At 40.5% G+C, this 16,065-nt stretch overlaps 1 protein-coding gene across 1 annotated transcript; it reads left to right on the top strand.

Moving 5' to 3' along the window:
- Positions 1-540: 540 nt before the first annotated feature.
- On the top strand, positions 541-12,756 carry LOC308312161 (nck-associated protein 1-like; the record flags this gene model as incomplete). The annotated part of the gene is made up of 14 exons (XM_080794556.1): positions 541-659; positions 1,380-1,436; positions 2,017-2,113; positions 3,151-3,254; positions 3,741-3,873; positions 4,133-4,214; positions 4,939-4,997; positions 5,909-6,054; positions 6,221-6,353; positions 6,560-6,679; positions 7,266-7,405; positions 7,919-8,050; positions 8,403-8,621; positions 12,674-12,756. Coding segments are annotated over 14 exons (1,581 nt in total), but the record flags the coding sequence as incomplete, so codon positions are not given.
- Between the last annotated feature and the right edge of the window lie 3,309 nt (positions 12,757-16,065).

Below are 16,065 nucleotides of genomic sequence, written 5' to 3'. Positions count from 1 at the left end.
TCCCGGTTCCACAGGAATAGGCCTCTTTATATAGTGAAATAACCATCCATCATTTCCCATTTTTGTCTTGATCAGTGTTTGAACATGAAGTTTTATAGTAGGCTATTCTTCAATAGTATGCATTGCAATTATTTGAAAACCGTGTATTCATATTTGATGGTGTGCATGGTAAATAATTGGATGGCCAAAACACATTTATGTTTTATGTTTTACTTTTGGCTGTCTGCTAATCACAAGGTCATAAAATATCTCATATTGCTTTCTCTAGGCCCCCCCTCCCCCCTCTCTGTGTCTGTAACTGTAAAGAACCCAAACACGTTTTCTACTGAACTTTTCTATATTCTGGGTGAACAGACATTGTTATTATGACAATGTTACTTATTGTGAAACAAGTCGTTTTCCTTTGAGCCAAATGCTTTTATTTTGAAGGGAGTTTTGTGGGACATAGCTGTCGTGTATTGGTTACTGAAGTCACATGACCAGGAAGCAGGTGACGACAGGTAACAGAAATGTATAGGGACACCAAAGGTGATGTAACAGAATGTTATTATTGAGACTGGCAAGTTGGCTCTGCAGAGTTCCGCGTGTCTCTGCCTGTTTAGAGATGAGGTCTTCCACATTCACAAAGCAGCTGAGGACCTGTTTGTTAACATCAGAGGGTAGGCGCGCGTGCACACTCGCACACACACACACACACACACACACACACACACACACACAGACACACAGACACACACACACACACACACACACACACACACACACACGTGTGCGTAGGAAGCATCTACACACACATTTATGCCTGATTTATAATGTACATTTGGTGACTTGATGTGTACAAGCTACATTATGAATGTTGAGCATTTGTGATTTTTATGTCAAAACTCTTTTGCCGATTTAGGAATTTTTTACACACTCATAACATATTCAATGTCTCTATATTGTCACTGTTCTGCTTAACATCCTCAATTACACAATTGTTTGTCTTTATTAGTATAATAATAATAATAATTTATTGGAATCTTTAACACCTTCATGCCATGAGTTTAGGGTTTTCTTTTGTTTTCAACTTAAAATGTATTAATTTTTCATGAACAAGAATAGACAAAGACATACAGAAAGCAATAAGACAAACAATTGGACATTACAGTATGTGTTGCCATCTCAGGAAATAAAAGTAGTAGACAAATGCTATAATTGCAGGAGTTCACACACAGACAGGATAATAATAAAATGGAAACAATTTGTGAGCGAGCGCGCACGCACGCACGCACGCACGCACGCACGCACACACACACACACACACACACACACACACACACACACACACTGGGTTCAGGGTTTTCAATCAGTGCCTCTCTTCAATTTGTGTGTTTCAGATACAACAAACGCATCAACGACATAAGAGAATGCAAGGAACAAGCACTGTCTCATGCGTACGTATCCTAATCTCTCTTTGCCCTCCATCTCTTAATCTGCCTCTATCTGTCTATCTATCCATCCATACATCCTTCTCTCTTGTCTTTGTCTCTTCTCGCCTTTCCCTCTTTCTCAACCTGCTATCCTTTTATCTTGCATGCTTTTGCACTTCTTTTAGTCCTGCATCCCTTCACTTTTTAATCACTTAAACCTTATGCTTTTACGCCCCCTGATGTTTTCACGCTACACTAATAATATCTGTGTTCACCCCAGAAAAGGGATGGAAGAAAAAATGCTATTGAGAAACATTCCACTTATTGGCTGTCTGGGCCAGTTTCTTTGGCCAATGTCAATGGGCTGACATTACTGACCCTACCAAAATCCATTTAAGGTTTTAGTATAAAACAAAAAAAATATATAGTATGACCAGTTATTGAACTAGTAAAGGTAAAATATTTAATTCCTCCCCTGCTCAACCACCTGCCTTCTCTCCTCTTCTGTCAGTGGTACTCTCATCTTACCATGTTGTCCCGAAGGTGATAGAATATATAATTGAATGATGTGTCATTGGGCATCATCTATGTGTTTGATGTGCAGAGGCTCCATGCACAGAGAGAGACGCAAGTTTCTCCGCTCTGCTCTGAAGGAGTTGGCTACCGTCCTTGCTGACCAGCCTGGACTCCTGGGCCCAAAGGTAATATATAATGTCAACTTAACCCATTCTTGGGGTGGGAACCCCTTTTGGTGTTTTTAACTAAGCATTATGTTATGCTTTAGCTATTGAAAAATAGCAGATCTACAAGCTCATAGCGTGCCACCGAGTGGCGCACTACGAGCTTGTAGGTCTGCTATTTTCTTATTTTTATGATCAGTACTTTATTTTAGATTTTTTACAAACGCATACAACAGACAACCTAAAATACAGACACAAGCAACAACAGCAGAGTACGTATTCATGGACAGACAAGATAGATAAGAAAAAATTGAAAATAGTTTACATTATTTAGACGACCAAACGCAGCATCATCAACCGTATCATAATGTGTAGTAATACAATAAACAATCAAGAGGGCATTGCCTGACCATGGATCACACCAAGGGACCTGCAACATGACTGAGGAACACGTCCCACTTCAGATCATATTTTAGGTCTGCTATTTTTGAAAAATCGTAAGGCACAAATCTTTGAATATATATTCTTTCAGAGCGAACGTTTTTTATTTATTCCGACGTCAGGCCTGGGTTAAAGAGTCGTGCTGCAATATTTGTATATTCTATGTTATGGAGTTCCTGTGGAGAGCCAGAAGTACAGGACCACAACGTTAGTACTGCGAATAATAATAATGGTGATTCCTGATCTGGTACTGGTACCCAGTTTATACAAGCTCAAAATCTGGGCATTTGAAATCACGCAATGCTTTAGCGCTTTGTCCCTTACTCCAAGTTGTGCATTGTGGGATTGGGATAATGCCTTTTCAATCGGGGCCAGAATACGTTATCACACAGTTTATTAAGGGAATACATTATGTTCTGATAACTAGTGTGACTCTGTCTTCTTATAAACCTAATGATTTAAGATGAACTTTTCTACTTTCTATTTAACACCTGCATGAGTTGGCCCTATAATGTTCTGATGAAGATAATGATACCAAAGTAGTGTGTTTTTTCTTTGTACAGTAGGTGTTCAAAAAGAGACCTTTCTCTCTTTTACTCTGTGTTCTCCACCTGCAGGCGCTGTTTGTGTTCATGGCATTATCGTTTGCCCGTGATGAAATCATCTGGCTCCTTCGTCACGCCGACAACATCCAGAAGAAAAGTACAGATGACTTAGACAAGTAAGCAAACACACACACACACGCACAATAATACACACACACTGATACATGATCGCACACAGTAATGTGTGTTTGGTTGCTATGTATATAATGGAATGTACATCGCGAGGCATTCCTTACCAAGGTGCTTAAGTACCAGCGTCTTAAAGATGCTATTATACAGCTTGGCTACAAATGTAAACTACTTGTGTTCATATTTGGAAGCCTTGGTAATGTCCATAAATCAGTCGTGAGGTGCCTGCAGATTGCAGGCATGCCCAAGCTGAGAGCTGATCAGGCATCGGCAAAATTCTGTTCAGTGTCTGCAATAATTGGCAGTCGCCATATATGGAGAAGGCGATGCCCGTGATCTGTATCCTGAAGCACTTGTTGTAGAGTTTTCCAAGTTTGCGCATCCACTATTGTTTGTGTTCAAGAATTTCTTGTTAAGTGTGTGTGTGTGTGTGTGTGTGTGTGTGTGTGTGTGTGTGTGTGTGTGTGTTACAGACACATAGCAGAGTTGATCTTCTACATGGAGGAGCTGAGGGCCCATGTGAGGAAGTATGGTCCAGTCATGCAGAGGTACTACGTTCAGTATCTATCTGGTTTCGATGCTGTGGTGCTCAACGAACTGGTGCAGGTACACACACACACACACACACACACACGCACACACACACACACACACACACACACACACACACACACACACAAGCATTGAAAATGTCAGTGGGACAATCTTAATTAACGGGGGGAAGGGGGTTACTGAAACTACCCCTACCACCCATGGTTTCATATTCCTAATATTTATTTGTATGACAATGATGAATAATGGCTAAAGGAACATGCATCGATAACATTAATCACCGTAAGAATGGAACTTGTTTTTTCTATGCTAGAACCTCTCTGTGTGTCCAGAAGATGAATCAATCATCATGTCTTCCTTCGTCAACACGATGACCTCTCTCAGCGTCAAACAAGGTAAACATAAACTACTGTACTGTAAATCATGGTTTGAGGTAATCATGTATGATCATTTAACCCTGAGAGTGTACAATTGCAACAGGTCATTCTTTCTTTATACAGTCTTTCAGTTCAATTAACCCATTTAGGCCTGAGGTCGAAATTAAAAAAAAAGTCTTCAAAATCCTGACGGCTTTCTGAAATGTTTCTGTTTCAGTTGTGCTCAATATTTCATGTCAAGGAAAGGACCCCAATATGAAAATATGTTGTTCCAGGGACCCCAACACAGAAGCAAATAATTTAGTTAAAATGTTCACTCTGTAACAATATATATTCAATGATGTGAGGCACATTTTCACCATTTAAAAGAAATAGCAGACCTACAAGCTCGTAGAGCGCCACTCGGCGTGAGCTTGTAGATCTTGTATAACATAAAAGGGGTTCCCGCGCAAAATGGGTTAATACTGGAATGTACTGTGTTTATATTATGCCAAAAACTGTTTCATGGTTTCTCTCTCTCAAAAAAATCTAAAAGGAAAAGAAAAACCTGGTACAACAGAATAACATTCATAAGCCAAACGCCAGCAGACAGTAAACATCAAAGATTAAATGCTTATGTCCATGTCAGCTCAGTGTTGTGGAATATAATTATTGAAGGATGATGTGATGTGTGTGAATATTGTTTTAAAAATAACATCAAACACAGTGTTGTGGTAATTTTGCACATGCTTGTTCCTTATAGTGGAGGATGGAGATGTGTTTGACTTCAGAGGCATGAGACTGGACTGGTTCAGATTGCAGGTACACACACACACACACACACACACACACACACACACACACACACACACACACACACACACACACACACACACACACACACACACACACACACACACAGTTGAACTTGATACCAACTACATGTTATTCAGGAACAAATTGTATCGAACGAATTTGCTATATTTTCAAGATGTCTCTGGGCAAGCTGGATATTATGCGTTTATATTGTCAAACATATTTTGTGTAAATGTGTCCTTTTTTTCAAATTCAATGTCAATTCATGATCATGTCAATCAGAGATCAGCGGATGAGCTTTTTTGTCACCCGAATCCGAGTGTGCATATTTATAATCCGCCTGTTATCCCACCGCATAAATGACTTAATCCAATTTATATATCCGCAACCACCCGAAATCCGCTGCAGGGATATAGCCAATCTACAAGTTCAAGGAAAAATACTACTAACGCACGCACGCCGAGATTTGGTGCCTTTAAAAAAAAAACTATATTATAAGCCTATAGATAGATGTCATTAGTTTATTTCCGTTTTAAAAGTTATAAAACCTATAGATGGATGCCATTCATTTATTTCCAGCATTATTTCACCCGCGGTTTATCCGATATTAATTAATAATATATTCTTTTGACCCAAACTGCGGTTAACCGGCTAAATCCGCCATTCGCTGGTGTCTAATGTCAATACAATACAATACACAATGATGCTATAGTGTTCCGTTTGTCGTTCTCTTGTTTCTGATTCCTCAGACTTATTGCCACTTTCTTTGCATTTCGGTTCATCCCTACTTCCTGTTTTCCTTTTCCTCATTCCCTCTTCGTTTCCATCCAACCTGCCTTTCTTTCCCTGTTCATTTGGTTCGTTCCCTTCTATTCCATCTTTCTGTTCTTTATTCCCTCCCACCATGTCTCCTCTAGGCGTATACCAGTGTTTCTAAGGCCAGTCTGGGTATAGCCGACCACAGGGAGCTGGGGAAGATGATGAACACCATCATCTTTCACACCAAGATGGTGGACTCACTGGTGGAGATGCTAGTGGAGACCTCTGACCTCTCCATATTCTGGTGAGAGACACGCACACACACGCACACGCGCACGCGCACGCGCACACGCACACGCACACGCACACGCACACGCACACGCACACGCACACGCACACACACACACACACACACTTCTTATACATTAACACATTTACACAAAATAAATAATATATTTTTGTGTGTGCAGTTTCTACAGCCGTGCATTTGAGAAGATGTTTCAACAGTGTTTGGAGCTACCATCTCAGAGCAGACACTCCATCTGCTTCCCTCTGCTGTGTACACACTTCATGTCCTGCACACATGAACTGTGCCCCGAGGAGGTAACACACACACACACACACACACACACACACACACACACACACACACACACACACCCAAAAGAAAAAAACACCCATAGTCCCAGCTAATGTGTTGTGTTTTTAGCAGAACATACTGTGTTGCAGTTTGTGTCCGCATAGAAATGACAAGTATAATTGTAGCCATAGAACAGCCCACATTGTGTGTTTATGTGTGTGTCTTCTAGCGCCACCACATAGGGGATCGCAGCCTGTCGCTGTGCAACATGTTCCTGGATGAAATGGCCAAACAGGCCAGAAATCTCATCACTGACATTTGCACGGAACAATGTACTCTCAGTGACCAGGTACGTACTGTACACGCACACTACAACGCCTATTTTTGGTCAATGGGACGACACGAATGAGACAATTTTAATATAACGCAGTATCAATTCTTTGTTGCCAAGTATGTTGTTCATATTTCCGTTCTGCTAATGACAAAGTGATCTACCATAAACCCATTTTGACCTGAGATCAGATTAAAAAAAAAAGTCTTCTACATCCTGACAGTTTTCTGAAAAAGCTATGTTTCTATGTCAGTCGTTCTTCGACTGTTCAAAAATAGCAGATCTACAAGCTCGTATGATTGTTGTATAATTGCAATATTACACGAGAGGGTGTTCTTCATCGTCATTAATGCATGCCTGCGATGCTGCAGGAGAGTTCCGAGTGCATTAATGAATATAAAGAACACCCTCTCGTGTAATATTGCTTAATTAATTAACTAACTGGTTTAAGACAGCCAACACTAGGCCTATGCTATTACAAGATATTAGCATTAGCAACCATCCTACCAGATGTGTCCAATGGTTTTGTTGTCTTGTAGCAACATTTGGATGAATTTAATATATACATGCAATATTACTACTACTATACTTGTTTTGTCTCCAGCTGCTTCCTAAGCACTGTGCCAAGACCATCAGCCAGGCCGTCAACAAGAAGAGTAAGAAAGCTACAGGGAAGAAAGGAGAGCCGGAGCGAGAAAAGCCTGGAGTTGAGAGCATGAGGAAAAATAGATTACTGGTCACCAAGTGAGTTATCTCTGACACACACACACACACACACACACACACACACACACACACACACACACACACACACACACACACACACACACACACACTAGAACATTATTATTCAATAAGTATTGTAAATCCTTAACCCATTTTGACCTGAGATCAGATTCTAAAAATGTCTTCTACATCCTGACAGTTTTCTGAAAAAGCTATGTTTCTATGTCAGTCGTTGTTCGATTTTTCAAAAAATAGCAGACCTTCAAGCTCATAGCTTTGAGCTTGTTTTTTTTTTAGCTTGTCTTTTCAATAGCTAAAGCATAACATAATGCTAACACCAAAATGTTGAAATTCTTGTCATTTAAAACGAAATGCGAAAGGTTTGTTTTCAATGTACTGTGTGTGTATTTCTGTTATTGTAGAGCCAGGGGTTAAACGGGTCACAATAATAACCTGACTTCACAGCCTTGTGTGTTCTCGTACAGACAGCAAAGTGTTTGAAACGTATACTTTGTTGTTGTCTTCTTTCAGTCTGGACAAGTTGCACACAGCCCTGTCTGAGCTGTGTTTCTCCATCAACTACGTTCCCAACATGGTGGTGTGGGAACACACCTTCACACCGCGAGAATACCTCACCTCACATCTAGAGATCAGATTTACCAAGTAAATACATGTACACACTGCAAATACTCTCATGTGTTTGATTGCTCAATGTTACACTGCGACCTCTAAAGCCTGCTGTAAATGATCCCCAAAAAAAATATTGCTGTTGTCCTCAAATGTTGATGCATGTATCATGTATGTAGATAATGAATTATGATTTGTCATCAGTGGATACAAATTACATTATGTATGTATTTATTAATATTTATCTTAACGTTATTGTCTAGCGAAATGTTCTAATTTAGCTACAGTTGTCAAAACACGTGCAAACATAAAGTAAACCTTTGTCTGTGTTCATCTTGTTACCTTTTATTCACATGGAAAGCTAAACTGTTTCATGTGTATGTGTCAGGTCTATTGTGGGGATGACCATGTACAACCAGGCTACTCAGGAGATAGCCAAGCCCAGCGAGCTACTGACCAGCGTCAGGGCCTACATGACCGTCTTACAGTCCATAGAGAACTATGTCACTATTGACATTACCCGCGTGTTCAACAACGTGCTGCTGCAGCAGACCCAGCACCTAGACAGCCATGGAGAACCCACCATCACCAGCCTTTACACCAACTGGTAAGATGACCGAGACCGGGTGGCGCCCGCTGGCCTAGTGGTGGCCTGACAGCGTGTTGCGTGTTTGAGTACCGTATCATGAACTTCATGGCAACCTTTGCTGCATGTTGTCTACATGTTGTCTCTGTAAGACAGCCCTCCCCTATACACCGGGAGGAGCAGTGCACCATTTCTTACATTATTTATTTAAAGACCTTTTAAGCGTCGTACGAAGCCAACTCTTGTCGTGACAAATCATGACAACAAACACAATTTTTCGGGCCAAACAAAGAATTAGAAAAAACATTTTTTGTTGTTTTTCTTCTTTGTAATTATTTGTTTGGTCCAAAATATTGTGTGTGTTGGCATGATTTGTCACGACAAGAGTTGGCTTCGTACGACGCTGAAAAGGTCTTTAAAAAAATAATTTAAGAAATGCCTATGGGAAAAATGCATTGGGATTCATTTCCTGGGCCACTCGTTGTTCTGAAAGGGGGAGGGACTGCGACGCTCTATAGGGGTGGCTTTCAGGACTATTCTTTAGATTAGGGTCTGAGAGGTTAAATCTCATCAAATGGTGGCCAGTGGCTCAAATGCCAAATAAATAATGGGCCTTGAAATGAAAAGGGTTGAAAACCACTGTCATAAACCCATCACTGGCTGTGTTGTTAGGGTTAGGAGCAACACTACGTCAACCGTACGTCCCACACGCTAATATGGTATCCGTTTCGCATTCGGGTTCTTGGAAACGCCCCCCAGCCACTGCGTTAGTTTGACTGAGGTTAGGTTTAGGTATAGTTTTACTGAGGTTAGGTTTAGGTATAGTTTTACTGAGGTTAGGGTTAGGTATAGTTTTACTGAGGTTAGGGTTAGGTTTAGGTATATTTTTTACTGAGGTTAGGGTTAGGTATAGTTTTACTGAGGTTAGGGTTAGGTTTAGGTATATTTTTACTGAGGTTAGGGTTAAGGTTAGGTCTAGGTATAGTTTTACTGAGGTTAGGGTTAGGGTTAGGTTTAGGTATAGTTTTACTGAGGTTAGGGTTAGGTTTAGGTATAGTTTTACTGAGGTTAGGGTTAGGGTTAGGTTTAGGTATAGTTTTACTGAGGTTAGGGTTAGGGTTAGGTTTAGGTATAGTTTTACTGAGGTTAAGGTTAGGGTTAGGTTTAGGTATAGTTTTACTGAGGTTAGGGTTAGGGTTATGTTTAGGTATAGTTTTACTGAGGTTAGGGTTAGGTTTAGGTTTAGGTATAGTTTTACTGAGGTTAGGGTTAGGTTTAGGTATAGTTTTACTGAGGTTAGGGTTAGGGTTAGGTTTAGGTATAGTTTTACTGAGGTTAGGGTTAGGGTTAGGTTTAGGTATAGTTTTACTGAGGTTAAGGTTAGGGTTAGGGTTAGGTTTAGGTATAGTTTTACTGAGGTTAGGGTTAGGGTTATGTTTAGGTATAGTTTTACTGAGGTTAGGGTTAGGTATAGTTTTACTGAGGTTAGGGTTAGGGTTAGGTTTAGGTATAGTTTTACTGAGGTTAGGGTTAGGGTTAGGTTTAGGTATAGTTTTACTGAGGTTAGGGTTAGGGTTAGGTTTAGGTATAGTTTTACTGAGGTTAAGGTTAAGGTTAGGGTTAGGGTTAGGTTTAGGTATAGTTTTACTGAGGTTAGGGTTAGGGTTAGGTTTAGGCATAGTTTTACTGAGGTTAGGGTTAGGTATAGTTTTACTGAGGTTAGGGTTATGTTTAGGTATAGTTTTACTGAGGTTAGGGTTAGGGTTAGGTATAGTTTTACTGAAGTTAGGGTTAGGGTTAGGTTTAGGTATAGTTTTACTGAGGTTAGGGTTAGGGTTAGGTTTAGGTATAGTTTTACTGAGGTTAGGGTTAGGGTTAGGTTTAGGTATAGTTTTACTGAGGTTAGGGTTAGGTTTAGGTATAGTTTTACTGAGGTTAGGGTTAGGGTTAGGTTTAGGTATAGTTTTACTGAGGTTAGGGTTAGGTTTAGGTATAGTTTTACTGAGGTTAGGGTTAGGTTTAGGTATAGTTTTACTGAGGTTAGGGTTAGGGTTAGGTTTAGGTATAGTTTTACTGAGGTTAGGGTTAGGGTTAGGTTTAGGTATAGTTTTACTGAGGTTAGGGTTAGGGTTAGGTTTAGGTATAGTTTTACTGAGGTTAGGGTTAGGTTTAGGTATAGTTTAGGGTTAGGGTTAGGGTTAGGGTTAGGGTTAGGGTTAGGTTTAGGTATAGTTTTACTGAGGTTAGGGTTATGTTTAGGTATAGTTTTACTGAGGTTAGGGTTAGGTATAGTTTTACTGAGGTTAGGGTTAGGGTTATGTTTAGGTATAGTTTTACTGAGGTTAGGGTTAGGGTTATGTTTAGGTATAGTTTTACTGAGGTTAGGGTTAGGGTTAGGTTTAGGTATAGTTTTACTGAGGTTAGGGTTATGTTTAGGTATAGTTTTACTGAGGTTAGGGTTAGGGTTAGGTATAGTTTTACTGAGGTTAGGGTTAGGGTTAGGTTTAGGTATAGTTTTACTGAGGTTAGGGTTAGGTTTAGGTATAGTTTTACTGAGGTTAGGGTTAGGTTTAGGTATAGTTTTACTGAGGTTAGGGTTAGGTTTAGGTATAGTTTTACTGAGGTTAGGGTTAGGGTTAGGTTTAGGTATAGTTTTACTGAGGTTAGGGTTAGGGTTAGGTTTAGGTATAGTTTTACTGAGGTTAGGGTTATGTTTAGGTATAGTTTTACTGAGGTTAGGGTTAGGTTTAGGTATAGTTTTACTGAGGTTAGGGTTAGGGTTATGTTTAGGTATAGGTTTACTGAGGTTAGGGTTAGGTTTAGGTATAGTTTTACTAGGGTTAGGGTTAGGTTTAGGTATAGTTTTACTGAGGTTAGGGTTAGGTTTAGGTATAGTTTTACTTAGGTTAAGGTTAGGGTTAGGGTTAGGTTTAGGTATAGTTTTACTGAGGTTAGGGTTAGGGTTATGTTTAGGTATAGTTTTACTGAGGTTAGGGTTAGGTTTAGGTATAGTTTTACTGAGGTTAGGGTTAGGGTTATGTTTAGGTATAGTTTTACTGAGGTTAGGTTTAGGTATAGTTTTACTAGGGTTAGGGTTAGGTTTAGGTATAGTTTTACTGAGGTTAGGGTTAGGGTTAGGTTTAGGTATAGTTTTACTGAGGTTAAGGTTAGGGTTAGGGTTCGGTTTAGGTATAGTTTTACTGAGGTTAAGGTTAGGGTTAGGGTTAGGATTAGGTATAGTTTTACTGAGGTTAGGGTTAGGTTTAGGCATAGTTTTACTGAGGTTAGGGTTAGGTATAGTTTTACTGAGGTTAAGGTTAGGGTTAGGTTTAGGTATAGTTTTACTGAGGTTAAGGTTAGGGTTAGGTTTAGGTGTAGGCTGTCAATCACAGCGACTGGCCAGTCACAGCGCACCATTTACTCAAATGCGAAACGGGAACCATATCAGCCCCACAAACAGTTGCTCTTTAAACCTTTGCATGCGTTGTCTTCGGGTCAAAAAGACTGCCCGCCAGCATGTTTATTGTTTACCATCAAAAGAATAAAAATAAATAGTCATCATGTTCTTTTGTAAATGAACTCCCTCCTTGATCATGCTATGGCTTCACGCGAAAGCATTAACCCATTTAGACTTTTAGAGTTAAAAAACATTCACTTTGAAAGAATATATATACAAAGATTTGCGCCGCATTCTTATGATTTTTCAAAAGCAGCAGACCTACAAGCTCGTAGCTCGTATAACACAATGTTTAAAACACCAAAAGGGGTTAAAAGTAGCAGATCCAAAATCTCGAAACGCGTCAATGAAGCAACACGTTTTGACCTTGTCCATCTGCCATACTTTTGAATTTGAGTCCCACGAAACGTTTTCGGACATGTCCACTCGACAGAGACGATTATAATAGTTATAACGGTACAAACTCCTGAATATGGGAAACACGGTCATGTTATCTCAGGAAGAATGATTCATGTGTACTGTAGAAAATGCTACTCTCTCTCTCTCTCTCTCATTTGTGAGAGTGAAAAGTCCTAAAAAGGGCCCAGTGTAAAGTGTTGTGTTTGGCTGGCACTAGGTCTGGGGCAGGACTACCAGTGGATCGGCCTCAACGATAAGATGTTTGACAACGACTTCCGGTGGACCGACGGCAGCCACATGGTGAGAGACACACACAGACACGCACGCATGCACGCACGCACGCACACCGCTAGACTGTATATAGACGCCGCTAGACTGTATATAGACGCCGCTAGACTGTATATAGACGCCGCTAGACTGTATATAGACGCCGCTAGACTGTATATAGACGCCGCTAGACTGTATATAGACGGTGCTAGACTGTATATAGACGCCGCTAGACTGTATATAGACGCCGCTAGACTGTATATAGACGCCGCTAGACTGTATATAGACGCCGCTAGACTGTATATAGACGCCGCTAGACTGTATATAGACGCCGCTAGACTGTATATAGACGCTGCTAGACGCTGCTAGACTGTATATAGACGCCGCTAGACTGTATATAGACGCTGCTAGACGCTGCTAGACTGTATATAGACGCCGCTAGACTGTATATAGACGCCGCTAGACTGTATATAGACACCGCTAGACTGTATATAGACGCCGCTAGACTGTATATAGACGGTGCTAGACTGTATATAGACGCCGCTAGACTGTATATAGACGCCGCTAGACTGTATATAGACGCCGCTAGACTGTATATAGACGCCGCTAGACTGTATATAGACGCCGCTAGACTGTATATAGACGCCGCTAGACTGTATATAGACGCCGCTAGACTGTATATAGACGCCGCTAGACTGTATATAGACGCCGCTAGACTGTATATAGACGCCGCTAGACTGTAACGCTGCTAGACTGTATATAGACGCTGCTAGACTGTATATAGACGGTGCTAGACTGTATATAGACGGTGCTAGACTGTATATAGACGGTGCTAGACTGTATATAGACGCTGCTAGACTGTATAATAATAATAATAATAAAAACTAGTATATAGTTAGGGGGGGGGGGGGGTAATGTGCTGAGTGATACTGTATGTAGATGCCAGTATGCCACAAGATCAAATATAATATTCACTTGTATTTAGGGCTGGGATTCGATTAAAAGAAAACTAATTACGAATTAATGACTGAGTTTTGTTTACGTTTAATTTAAATGTCCCATCCACTGGGCCAAGCAAAGCGGTCTGATATCGTCTGATTGAATACATGTAGGCTATACATACAGTATGATCGGTATTCGCTACGCCTGAAATTCGTCCAGTAAAAAAAGGTTCTGTGGAGCAAAAACTAAGCGTGATTAAAAATGCATTCATTTATTTTTCTCGTATTACTGTTTTTGTAATTAAAGTGTCGCAGTCGGTCATGGACGGAAAGTGTTAATTAATAGAAATTAATCTATACCTAAGAGTGTTAGAGAGTGGTGTGTGGGGTCTTCGCGTATACTGTAAGTATAATGGTGACAATGCTGTATATATAGGTCAACATTTTGTTCTATGTTCAAGGCCTCATAATCCAACACCAGATTGGTACTAAGATCCTGTTTGTCTCATTGACTAAAGAATGTTATGGCCTCTATAGCCAGCAAAGAAACATCTCCTGTCCTCATAATAACTTCCAGTCATTATGATTATGTTCTCTATATGTTACAGTGACACAGGGTCAACATGGCTGGGGAGTAACCTGCAACTCCGAGCGCGTGTGCCTCAGCAGGGGCTCGATGGTGCATATCTACTGCACCTACGAGTACCCTCCTGATCAGGTTCATAACGTCACGCGCAGATACTGGTGGACTGAATCCTCCGCCGAGGATCTGATTGAGGACTCGCGGTATGCGGACCGTGTTCAGTGCCAATATGACGACGTGGACCGCAGCGCGACCCTGACCATTGCGGACCTGAGAGAAAGCGATCATAATTCTGTGTTCAGGTTCAGGTTCATAACAAACGTACCGACAGGGAAATATCATGGCCCCAAGGATGGAGTCACATTAGCCGTCAGAGCCAGAGGTAAACTATTCCGTGTTGTCTATAATTATATTATACCTGGTACAAATCGGACTGCCACAGCTATACAGAAACACATAAGAGTAGGCTAGTAGGTTCATTCATTTTGGGGCGGGAACCCCTTTTTGGTGTTTTAGACATTGGGCTGTATTTTGCGTGTCTTAAGTATCAGGTCTTATTCCATAACTTGAGTAAACTAAAGACCTGGAGGCGTGGTCAATGCTCTTTGGCCACTCAGAATAGCCAAATGGCATTGATCACGCCTACAGGTCTTTAGTTTACTCAAGTTAGGGAATAAGACCTGGTACTTAAGACACGCAAAATACAGCCCACTGTGTTATAATTTAGCTATTGAAAAATAGCAGATCTACGAGCTCGTAGCGCGCCACGGTCTGCTATTTTTGAAAAATCTTTTAAAAATGTGGCCGCAAATCATTGAATATATATTTCAGAGCGAACATTTTTAACGAAAATATTTGCTTCTGGGGGGGGGTCCCCTGGAACTACATATTTTCAGATGGGGGTCCGTGGCCCAATAGAGATAATGCTGGGGGTCCTTGACATGAAAAAGTTTGAGCACCACTGACATACATGGGTTTTTCAGAAAAATGTTTGGAATGGATTTTAATTCAACTATTGTGATAATTTTTAATGTCTATTGTGATCATTTTTAATGTCTACTGTGATCATTTTTAATGTCTATTGTGATCATTTTTAATGTCTCCGACTAGACTACTGTGAGTCAGAGTACTACAGTGTCAAACCTCCTGACGAGAACAGGGACGGTGAGTAGGCTTTTGTTATACGTTGTGATGTTTCTGTATTGAATTGAGCGTCAGAACTCAACTCATACACATACTGTAGGTTAGCTTCTCATAGCCCCATAGTGTGACCTATAGCCCTTCGCTGTATAGCGTCAGAACTCAACTCGGTCACATACATATAGGCTACTGCATTTCCATTCAGAACCGGCTGTAGACCATGCTGCGGGTCAACACTCCAATTACCAAGATGGTTTTGGATAACGACTTAACGAGTCCTGGGACTTCTTAGAACACCACATGGTGATAATACATCAAATACATAGAAATAGAAAGCACGCTAAGAACTGTCTAACAGTAGAATATCTGTACAGTCAAGCTATGACTATACACTATATAGAGTGCTATATGCCTACATAAAATGCTATCTATATGACCTATAAGGTTAGCCTTTGCATATATACGCCTGTAAGGTCGTCGAGGCTCGTGCAAGCTTAGTGGCTAAGATGGAACACTTGATGTGGGCCTCTATAGCAAGCAAAGAAACATCTGCTGTCCTATAATGCTTTTATGGTTGTGATCAGCGTTGTTTTTGGCAGCAAATTCTGATTTTAGTTTTAGTCACAGTCTCTTGAATAGTTTTAATTTAGTTTTAGTCACATGGAATGTTTTACCGTT

Source organism: Protomyctophum bolini (genome assembly GCF_963924005.1).
Source record: "Protomyctophum bolini genome assembly, contig: SCAFFOLD_334, whole genome shotgun sequence".
NCBI lineage: Eukaryota > Metazoa > Chordata > Actinopteri > Myctophiformes > Myctophidae > Protomyctophum > Protomyctophum bolini.
This window is presented reverse-complemented; position numbering and strand designations above follow the sequence as displayed.